The following is a 12091-nucleotide window of genomic DNA, read 5'->3' on the forward strand; positions in this document are numbered from 1 at the left end:
ATTGCGATTATTTACTTATAATTTTTAAATAATATTTCTTATACGTTTGTAATAATATACAATTAACTTTCGCAATTAAATTGGTAATTAAAAATAAATTAAAAGACAACAGAACAAAAGTTTAAAAACATGCATATTCTTCTGACCTATTAATTATTAATTGGAAATTAAAATCACCTATACAAATATTTTAGACTACATACGTTTCTTAACTTATTTCGTAATTTGTCATATATGAAGTATACAAAATAAGGATTTGTTAAATTTAAAAGATACAAAATACTTTAGTGAAATATTTTAAAATTTTGTTCATTATGTAATGTATAAGAAATTGATAAAAACTTATTCATGTAGACAAATTGATTAAGTAAATAAATAAGTGATAAGACCAATAGTGTCTTTGAAAGAATCATGTCTCAACCTTTGGAAAAGGTTATTGTGCCGGCAATTACGATTTCATTAATAATTCTATAGGAAAACGCATACAAAATGCCTGCCTGCTGGCATCTAATTGCGTTCGTGAACTTACACTTGGGGAATCCCCGTCGGAGCGAGTCGCGTCGTGGAAAAAATAGAAATTTTTGTGCGCTGAAGCGTCTCCCGAAATAAATCCAAATCATTCTTATATTAAAAGAATTAGATAAAAAAAACCGAAAGTGTGAGTAATTGCAACTATATCGATTCTAAGCTCAAAGTGGAAATAGTGGTTCGCATGTCCACACGTATCCACCCCCATTAGGGTTATTACCTATTTTCTATGCACGTTTCCCCCTGTTTGGGGGCCGCCGGTGCATTTTACATTTAATGTCGGTGAACTCCCCCAAAAATAAATAAATGAATGAAAATAATCACACTTTTTTTTTTCTTTGTCAGTGGGGTAAAATCGTGCTCGCAAATAGTGTGTGTGTATTGGGGGAGTGGGTGGTCGTCAGGCACGCGCCCCATGTTTGTACATTAACTTTCATGGCTCTATTCGTAATGTTTTTGATGTCATTTCTTTTCGGGTTACGAGAATTAATCCGATTCCCTAGAAGGCGCATCCGTTCGGATATACATTCATATATTTATATATATATATATTTTTGTAATGTTCCGTACGTTGCATATTAACGAGACTAATTAAAATTTCATAACAGTCGGTCGCGGCATTAAAACGCATATTACCGTGACCGACGGAGCGGAATCGACGTGTCTTCTTCGGGGCGTCGAGCCCGGCTATTGATCCACTTCGCAATCATCGAAAATCGATGCGAGGATTGATTGTCGATAATTGAATCCCCCAGTCCAAATGAACAGTACACGTTGGTAATTGAATCAACGGACGACAGAAATAATTAGAATTTCAGCAAGAGAAGAGAAGAAAAAACGGTTTGTGCATATATTGGATGAAGAGAAATCGCTTGCGTTGGCGCTGATAATAATTGGGTGCCGGTTTTTGATTGGAGTAGATATGCGAAACTGATCGAAATCAATACTTCTATATATATATGTATATATGTTGGTATATATATAGTTATGGTGGTTGGTGAGATTGTAATTGAAATTTGCGTAAAAATAATTGAATTTCAGTGATTCGCTTGCTTTAGATATTAGTTAGTGAATTGAGTTGTTGTTACCTTTGGCGACTCGTCTGAGGATGATGTCCTTGTGTTCCTGCGAGTGAGGTTCCCCGATGACGATGAGGAGATAGCATCCGGTCAGAGGACTCGGGGGCGGCGGACCGCCCTCCGAGACGCCGTTCACAGTCTCCATCCGACGAAACCCTGTACTCCCTCACAGCCCCCAATATTTTCGGACCTCGAAGCTCCTCTCTCTAATGAATGAATGTTAGTGTCTGAAGCGTTTCGATGGCACTACAAAAATGCAATAGGTATTACTTCCGATCCTCCTGTGTCTGGCCCGACTCCTCTCGTTTCGGTCTGCCTCTCTCTCTCTCTCTGTAACTCTTCCTCAGCGTACGACGCCTCTCTCCAATTCTCTCTCTGTCTCTCTCTCCTGTCTTGTATGTTGGATATCGTGTATGTGTGTGAACGCACCGGAGGTTCGTCAACTCGCGAATGCCGGCTCGAGGTGCGCTATTGCAGTAGCTGCCGGTTTTGAACCCCACCCCTAGAAAACGCCCCCACCAAGCGCACAGCTGACTAGGGTTGTCCTCCGATATAGGACAGACCCGTATCTGGGGGTGTATTACGCCAACGTTGCCCCTCCGTGAACCCCTCCAACTCACGAAACTGCCGGCTCCTCCACGGGGCCACCCTCCAATCCTCCAATTTTCGCTAATTTCCTCCTCGATAACAGCCTCTTCATCCTTCCGCAACAACCGAATTCTTCATCCTCATCAGCAACCTGGATGCAGCTGCGTGATGCACAAATCCCTGCACACGCCATTTGGATTCATGGATTTCCGGCAGCTTCCATTTGATCTGCATATGTATGAAATTATTCTAAATCACAGAGAATCACTCACTTCAGTCGCCGAATTCTTCCAATTTATTCACTCTTGTTACACATTACAATGAACTTGCACATTTTCATTTGCATTCATTACTGTCAAATAAAACCTAATAACAATATTCATTATTCGGTTGCCATGGCCTTTTGAAAAAAAAGATTGCTATGATCTCAATTATAAAAACAATTATATAACGTCAAGTTGCCATCTATATTTAGAAAAAGTTGGCGATGTTGAACTATAATAATGTTTTTTGTTTTTTTATTTCCCATTCAATTATAAAAAGGTAACTATGATCTTTGTTATAATACCAATTATATAACAAAGTAAATCTAACAAACTATTCTTTAATTATTATGTTTCAATAGATGATTTTTGTTACAATACTAATTATGTAACATGGAATATATTGGATTTAATGAAAAATCTCATGGACGATATAAATGTCAAAAGTTATATTAATAGTGAAGTATTTATTTATTAATAATATAAAGTTGTAAAACACATACAAAATTAATTTGGAATTTATCCAAAACTGTTAATTCTTAGATTTTAGTATAACTTTATAACAGTTTTTTGTATCCTTTCGATACGTGCTTGTTTACACAGCCTACAGAGTTTCCTAAACTTAATATTGAAGCTCGCTTGTTTGTAACATAGTCAGGTTCTAAAATACCGTACTGAATCATTTATTAAAAATAAATATTTTTATTTCATTTTCGAAACATTTCAACTTAAGAAAACTTCAATATAAGAACACTAATATTAGTTATAAATCGAGGAAGCATTGTACTAGGTCTTAATGCAGATATGGAACTACAATAATGTCAAATTTATCTGTTTTTATATACCATTCAATTATAAAAAGGTAACTATGATCTTTGTTATAATACCAATTATATAACAAAGTAAATGTAACAAACTATTTTTTAATTATTATGTTTCAATAGATGATTTTTGTTACAATACTGATAATGTAACATGGAGTATATTGGATTTAATGAAAAATCTCATGGAAGATATAAATGTCAAATGTCAAAAGTTATATTAATAGTGAAGTATTTATTTATTAATAATATAAAGTTCTAAAACACATACAAAATTAATTTGGAATTTATCCATTATTTAAAAATAAATATTTTTATTTCATTTTCGAAACATTTCACCTTATGAAAACTTCAATATAAGAACACTAATATTAGTTATAATAACAATTAATAGCAGATATGCACTAGATGGTTGCTGTATGCAAATAAACTAAAATGATTTATTATAGAGACCTAAATTGTTGAGGTTGTTTTTGGTTTGTTCGTGGAATACAAATTGAAAAAGAGAGTCTCAGTGAATAGGGTAGTTCTGTCATGTCCTACCCCAATACATACATCTTCCGTTGTCCTGTCCATTCAAGCTCTTCCCAACTGTCTAGCAAATACCAACAACTTGAACAAATACATTTAACAATTGTATTTTTAAATAAAAACTCTCATTTATTACATAAACACAAGAATATACCACGAATTTTGTAAATCCATATTTTTTAGGGAATTTTCTTACAATATTTCATAACATATTGTATTTCGTTGCGTAACTTTATTCAAAATATGAATTTTAACTAATATCATGATTTATTATTTCATTAATAAGTTTCAATGATTATTATGAAAAAAAAATATACAAAAAATCTTTCCACAATGCCAAAACATATTATATAAAAACTACATGTTGTTGCGATTGAATGAATATTATATAATATTTGAATGTGCGAAATATGATACGATCCGCAATCTCGAACCATTATCTCTCTGCGTTGCATAAACGAAATATGAAACGTTTTCCTTCCATATCGATCGTAAATATTTGATAATAATCCGGCAGAAAAGTTATCCGGCTAGGGTAATTACGGAAGTTTACGAGGGATTCGCTGAGGGCTTAGGACAAATGAAATTGGCAAAGTTTAAAATATCGATAAAGTCGACGTGCGAACCAAAAGAAAAAAAACATGAAATAGAATCACAAGTAATAATCATAAGATTTTTACACCAAAAGATATTTCAATTTTTTGATACAATTTGATACAAATATTAGCTATGAAGATTCGTTTTATTCTGTTTTTTTTTAAATTCATGAGATTTTTATATACAATATGTTTAAATGTTAAACTTTACAGATTGTTTTATACTGAAGATGTTATAAAATTGAATAGAGAAGAAATTTCAATATTTTGAAAAGATTAGAGTTGAAATATTTCAAAATTGATGTGAATTTTGGATTGAAGATGTTGAAAATATGAATGCTTATTTTACACTGAACATTTATTTATCTTTGACGAAATTTGTATCCTGAAATACTTTGAAATTTGAAGAGATTTATACATTGAATATGTATGTTAACGTTGAAGAAAATTGTACTCTAAAACTATATTTTAACTTTGAATATTTTAAACTATTTTAAAGTTCAAGAGAATTTTACATAGAATATGTTTAAATGTTGAAAATACTTTAACTTTTAAGATAATTTTATACTGAAGTAGTTATAAAGTTGAAGAGAGTTTTGCACGAAAGAAATTTCAATGTTTTGAAAAGATATTTAAAGTTGAAATAACTTGAAGAAATTTTTACATTGAAGATATTAACGCTGAACATAATTTATCTTTGACGAAATTTGTATCCTGAAAAACTTTGAAATTTGAAGAGATTTATACATTGAATATGTATTTTAACTTTGAATATTTTAAACTATTTTAAAGTTGAAGAGATTTTTACGTAGAATATATTTAACTTCTGAAAATACCTTAACTTTTAAGATTTAAGTTTTATATTGAAGATGTTATAAGGTTGAAGAGAGATTTGAACCAAAGAAATTTCAATGTTTTGAAAGGATATTTAAAGTTGAAATAACTTGAAGAAATTTTTACATTGAAGATATTAACGTTGAACATAATTTATCTTTGAAGAAATTTGTATCCTAAAAAACTATGAAATTTGAAGAGATTTATACATTCAATATGTATTTTAACTTTAAATATTTTAAAGTATTTTAAGTTTCAAGAGATTTTTACATAGAATATGTTTAAATGTTGAAAATTCTTTAACTTTTAAGATTTAAGTTTTAAAGAAATTTCAATGTTTTGAAAAGATATTTAAAGTTGAAATAACTTGAAGAAATTTATCATAAATTATCATAATTTATCTTTGATAAAATTTGTATCTTGAAAAACTTTGAAATTTGAAGAGATTTATACATTGAATATGTATTTTAACTTTGAATATTTTAAACTATTTTAAGGTTGAAGAGATTTTTACATAGAATATATTTAACTGCTGAAAATACCCTAACTTTTAAGATAGTTTTATACTGAAGAAGTTATAAAGTTGAAGAGAATTTTACAGTTATTTAAAAATTGATGAAGTTTTAATCAGTAGAATTTTGTGAAAAATGTTTGTGTGTAATTTATGCGAATAGAGGAGATCGGGCCAGGAGATCCTTCATCTCCTCCACAGAAAACCATCGAGATGGGAGATGTATTTTAAGCTCGAGCTGCAAACCATTTTGAACCGCGACCGTACATCACTTTGGTCTTGTTGGTGCGGACTTAAAATATACCCCCTCGACAACTCGCATTCGTTCCTTCGGCTTGTAGCAGTGTCGAGATATTTCGTTTTGTTCTGAAGACTCGGGATTGAAATAGGATACGGCGGCAGCAGCGATTAAAATTAAAAAGAACCCAACGGGTGTCAACGATCTTCGAGCTCATCTCCATACTACTTCTGCATGCAAACACCTCCACGCGATGAACCAAAGAACTCAATGTTTGGGAATGCATCGATGATCATCGAGGTCGTCGCATGATGCCCCAAGTAATTGCAATATCTTATATTTTTAAATATAATATATAAAGAAAATGTCGATGTATTGGAGAAGTCTTCCTCTTCTCTTTTGGTTTGCTTTAGTTTTGGTTCGACTCTTCCAGTCCCCGTCGGATGGGGCGGCGGAGCAAGAGGTGGAAGAGGGGGAGGCGGCGGCCAGGACCTACGCCAGTATTGAGCTGCCGCCGCCTCCCGCACATGCGCCAGGATCGCAAGGATATCCTTACATCCAGCCACCAAATCAGCTGACATTTTTCCCTGAAGCCTTTTCCCCTCCCGAAACCCAAAAAAAATATACATACATAGACACACACACACAGAAACATAGAAAAAATAAAACTCGGCGAGGACAGCTATGAGAAAACAAAACAACGCAGAAAAAAAAACACACACAGAAACCCCATAACTTGATGATTAAATAGGAGGAGGTCCTAGATTAAGCAGACGTAAGAAATGATCGATAACACGCCGCACCGCTGTAATTGTTAATTACCGAATTCTGTTTTAATTTCACCTGAAGCTTTATTAATTGCGTTCAAACGTCTCCTCCCTGCAATCGTTACGCACAGAAAATGTAATTATAAGAGAATAATCCGAGCGGTTTTTTCTTAATTAATTAATTAAAAGTTACAATTTTTAATAAATATGATATAATTTAATCTCAGTTATTTTAACAACAACCAACTGAAAAAAAATCAGAAATGCATTCAAACTTGTATTACATTTGACTCCAAAATATATGTTTTAGTAAAATTTTAATCAATCTGAAATAATTTCATCACAAAAATTTTGCAATTTTTCTATTAAATTGTTTTAGACGAAGAACTAAGTTATGCGGGTGAATGGAAGAAATCGTTGTGATTCTCATAGATGGCGTTTTATTTACTACATCTTACACTTCAATACTTAAACTATTCTTCTCGATGGTAAGTTAAGACTACTCCACTAATAATGCTCTTCTCCGTGCTTAACTCTACCTTTCACAACCATTGTTGAACTACTATCTAGAACTACTTTTGTCAGTGCTTCATTTCATTAGTGAAGCAATTCACTAATTTCTTTCAAATTGCAACAACCATAAAACAAACTTAACAACATTATCTAAGGAATATAAAACTGAATTTTTCACAAGAAACATACATTTATGTAAGAAAATAATAAATGTAAATTGTTTAGCATTTTATTTTAGTTCACTTATATAATATATTAGTACCACAACTTTATATACTGTCAAAATTTGACAGGAAACGTCAGGATGAAAGTTGTCAGTGTCAAAATTGACGTTCAAATTTAATAAGAAGAATGATGTCAATTTTGACAAGAAACGAAAATTTGTAATCTCAGCTATTTTAACAACAACCAATTGAAAAAAAAAATCAGAAATGCATTCAAACTTGTATTACATTAGACTCCAAAATATATGTTTTAGTAAAATTTTAATAAATCTGAAATAATTTCATCACAAAAAATTTGCAATTTTTGCGTTTTATTTACTACATCTTACACTTCAATACTTAAACTATTCTTCTCGATTGTAAGTTAAGACTACTCCACTAATAATGCTCTTCTCTGTGCTTAACTCTACCTTTCACAACCATTGTTGAACTACTATCTAGAACTACTTTTATCAGTGCTTCATTTCATTAGTCTAAAGCAATTCACTAATTTCTTTCAAATTGCAACAACCATAAAACAAACTTAACAACATTACATAAGGAAAATAAAACTGAATTGAATTGCAAAGGGATTTTCTAATTATTTTACATAATTTGTAATTACTTTTACAATATTTTTGTATATCTACTATACAGTGCCTTCCCCACTTATACTATACCATCTTTCAATCATACTTAACTTTCATGTGAAACACAATGACGAAATCACTACTCTACGACCGATCAGCTCTGGAGTTCCTCAGGGAAGCGTTTCAGGTCCCTTGCTGTATCTCCTTTTCACGGCAGACTTGCCTACATCTCAACAAGTCACTGTGGCCACATTCGTTGATGACACTGCAATCCAAGCATCGCATACTGACCCAACAACTGCTTCACAAATGCTACAAGCCACTCTTATTAACATCGAAAACTGGCTAAAAATGTGGAGAATTATAGCTAACGAGGCTAAGTCAGAACAGTTCTATTAAACGGATCCACTGTGCCTCATGCAATTGAGACCAAGTACCTTGGCATGCACCTAGATCGACGCCTTACTTGGAAAACTTGAAAATATCTCAATCTGAGAGCTAGGAAGTTGGACTGGCTAATAGGAAGACACTCTTGCATCTCAACAGAAAACAAAGTGCTCCTGTATAAAACTATTTTAAAACCTATATGGATTTACGGCATTCAGCTTTGGATATCTACCTGTAACACCAGTCTTGATATAATACATAGATTCCAATCAAAAACGCTGAGAAAAATTACAAATGCTCCATGGTTCTTCATAAACGATGACATCCACAAACAAGCTAACATCAGTTTCGTCAAGGAAGAAATAGCAAAGGCTAGCATAAGATACCATCATCGGATAGAGAATTACCCAAACCAACTGATGCATACTGCAGATCATCGTCGAAGACTGAAGAGGTTTAAACCTCAAGACTTACCCAACCGATTTTAATAATCAATAAATCAATGTTTGAAATTGCATAAATAATTAGTGTATATGTGAAGTGTAGTTGCTGGATCATCTCTTCATTAAGTATTTAAGTGTCCTTTTTTTATTTTCTTTTTACCGCATTTGTAAAGCTTGATATCTATGTCAAACTTTTATAATTCTGGTATTTTCCTATTAATTAATAAAAAAAGATAATTAAAATGAAGCCTACTAAAATTTTAATAAATCTGAAATAGTTGATAAACAAAATATATGAATATTTTAATAACGATTCATTTTATTAATTTAATTAATTAATAATTGTTTCGGAGCATTATTAATTGCATTGAAACGTGTCCATTCTACAATGATTACATTCAGAATTAATTCATATAATTTTAATTACTGCAATTTTATTAAATCTGTAATAAATGATAATCAAAATTTGGTAATAATTAAACTAAATTTAATGAATCAATATAGTTGAGTATTTTAACATTGTAATGATTATACAATGAAAATGTAATTATTCCCGTAATCCAGGTTTTTCTTAATTAATTAATTAATTAAAAAATGTTGCTTTGCAAAAAAGGCTAAAGGAGAGAAGAACTAACGCTTATAAAATGTAACCGTAATGGAGAACCCGGTGCATGGAGAACGGAATAAATGAGAATATGGAGCGGTTAGAAAGTTGCTCGAAACCGAATCCTTACGGGAAAAGTGCACGGAACGGTGTTGGATTCTAATTCGAAAGCGTTCTCCCGAGAATACGACTTTTAGAGCCGCCGTGGACAAGAGGTGGAGGAGTAAATGGTACAACAAGTATTTTTTTTGGTTCAATGTTAGGATCAATTAAACATATCTAATACATTACTCCAATTAAGTTGTTTCCTAATTGGATGAGAGAGGCTTTAAACAGGATGCTATTAGGAATTGTCACCACTAACATACATTCATGTAGGACGGGAGTGAAATCTTGGTAGTAAGTGGCAATAAAATGACAAGTATTACAATTTTATCGAAGGCATTACTCGAGCTATCATTATTTGTATTATGCATTACCTTAACGATAAGTTGTCACAGCGCATCGAATCTCTACAGAATTTTTGACAAGAAACATACATTTATATAAGACGGAACTGAAATACTTGAAAATAATAAATGTAAATTGTTTAGCATTTTATTTTAGTTCACTTATATGATATACTAGTATCACAACTTTATTTACTGTTTACTATTTACAAAATTTGACAGGAAACGTCAAGAGGAAAGTTGTCAGTGTCAAAATTGACGTTTAATTTTTTAGAACATAATTGAATTATTTGAATTTAACGTAAGAAAATACAATTAATATTATTTATATTATATATTACATTTTAATTACCTAAAATCAATTAAACTTACTTAATAATTTGAACACACGTTTTCTTTTTCAAATTTAATAAGAAGAATGATGTCAATTTTGACAAGAAACGTCAAACGGGAAGTTGTCAATGTCAAAATTGACGTTTACTTTTAAGAACATAATTGAATTCTTTGAATTTAACGTAAGAAAATACTATAAATCTTATCTATAATATATATTACATTTTTATTACCTAAATTTAATTAAACATACTTAATAATTTGAACACACAACGTTTTTTTTTTCAAATTTAATCAGAAGAATGATGTCAATTTTGACAAGAAACGTCAAACGGGAAGTTGTCAGTGTCAGAATTGACGATTAATTTTTTTGAACATGATTGAATTCTTTGAATTTAACGTAAGAAAATACAATAAATCTTATCTATATTACAAATTAATTACTTAAATCCAATTAAACTTACTTAATAATGTGAACACACAACGTTTTTGTTTCAAATTTAACAAGAAGAATGATGTCAATTTTGACAAGAAACGTCAAAAGGGAAGTTGTCAGTGTCAAAATTGACATTTATTTTTTATAACATAATTGAATTCTTTGAAATTAACGTAAGAAAATACAATTAATCTTATTTATATTATGTATTACATTTTAATTACCTAAAATCAATTAAACTTACTTAATAATTTGAACACACGTTTTCTTTTCCAAATTTAATAAGAAGAATGATGTCAATTTTGACAAGAAACGTCAAACGGGAAGTTGTCAATGTCAAAATTGACGTTTACTTTTAAGAACATGATTGAATTATTTGAAATTAACGTAAGAACATACAATAAATCTGATCTATGTTATATATTACATTTTAATTACCTAAAATCAATCAAACATATTTAATAATTTGAACACACGTTTTTTTTTCAAATTTAACAAGAACAATGATGTCAATTTTGACAAGAAACGTCAAAAGAGATGTGGTCAGTGTCAAAATTGACGTTTAATTTTTAGAACATAATTGAATTCTTTGAAATTAACGTAAGAAAATATAATAAATCTTATGTATGTTATATATTACATTTTAATTACCTAAAACCAATTAAACATATTTAATAACATGAACACACAATGATTTTTATTTTTCAAATTTGACAAGGAGAATGCTGTCAGTTTCAAGATCGACGTCTAATTTAAACTTATATAATACCAATTTACTGTCAAATGTTGACAAGAAACGTCAAAAGGGAAGTTGTCAATGTCAAAATTGACGTTCATTTTTTAAAACATGATTGAATTCATTAATTTTTTCAAATTTAACAAGAAGAATGTTGACAATTTTGACAAGAAACGTCAAAAGGAAAGTTGTCAACATTGACGTTTAATTTCGTAATTAAATTCTAGAGGCATAAATAAATGAACATACAAAAATATCTTTTTTTATTACAACCAAAGATTGTTTTTTTTTAATTTGACTAGGAATTTCAAAAGGAAAGCTGTCAATTTGAAGAAATTGAAACTGTTTGAAAAATAAATGTATATGAATATTATCCAAATTTTCCCATTTACGTTATAATTAAACATATTTACATATATTTTTTTAAATTGATCAAAAACATCAAGCTGTCATTTAGAAGATTGGCACATTTATACGTTTCGTAATTGAAATCTATGAAACTAACATGACATAACTAAAAAAAAGCAAAAAAAGCATACATTTTTTTCTTTACTTATCAATATGGAACCGAAAATCAATGAAACATGTATAGTACATTACTGAAACACGGAGCAAACGCACATATTTTTTTTTTGCAGGTC

At 30.7% G+C, this 12091-nt stretch overlaps 1 protein-coding gene across 1 annotated transcript in view; it reads right to left on the reverse strand.

The window, feature by feature from the left end:
* Window positions 1-2102, reverse strand: part of LOC108564848 (microtubule-associated protein futsch-like) — a gene marked incomplete at its 3' end in the record, with an annotated part of 48885 nt that extends 46783 nt beyond the window's left edge. Inside the window, exons 1-2 of the mRNA XM_017924018.1 lie at window positions 1878-2102; window positions 1617-1813 (exon numbers count right to left, since the gene is read on the reverse strand). Coding sequence (XP_017779507.1) covers window positions 1617-1752 — 136 coding nt within the window. The remainder of the gene's footprint in view (window positions 1-1616; window positions 1814-1877) is intronic.
* Between the last annotated feature and the right edge of the window lie 9989 nt (window positions 2103-12091).

Source organism: Nicrophorus vespilloides, unplaced genomic scaffold (genome assembly GCF_001412225.1).
Source record: "Nicrophorus vespilloides isolate i.1.1-1 unplaced genomic scaffold, Nicve_v1.0, whole genome shotgun sequence".
Taxonomy (NCBI): domain Eukaryota; kingdom Metazoa; phylum Arthropoda; class Insecta; order Coleoptera; family Silphidae; genus Nicrophorus; species Nicrophorus vespilloides.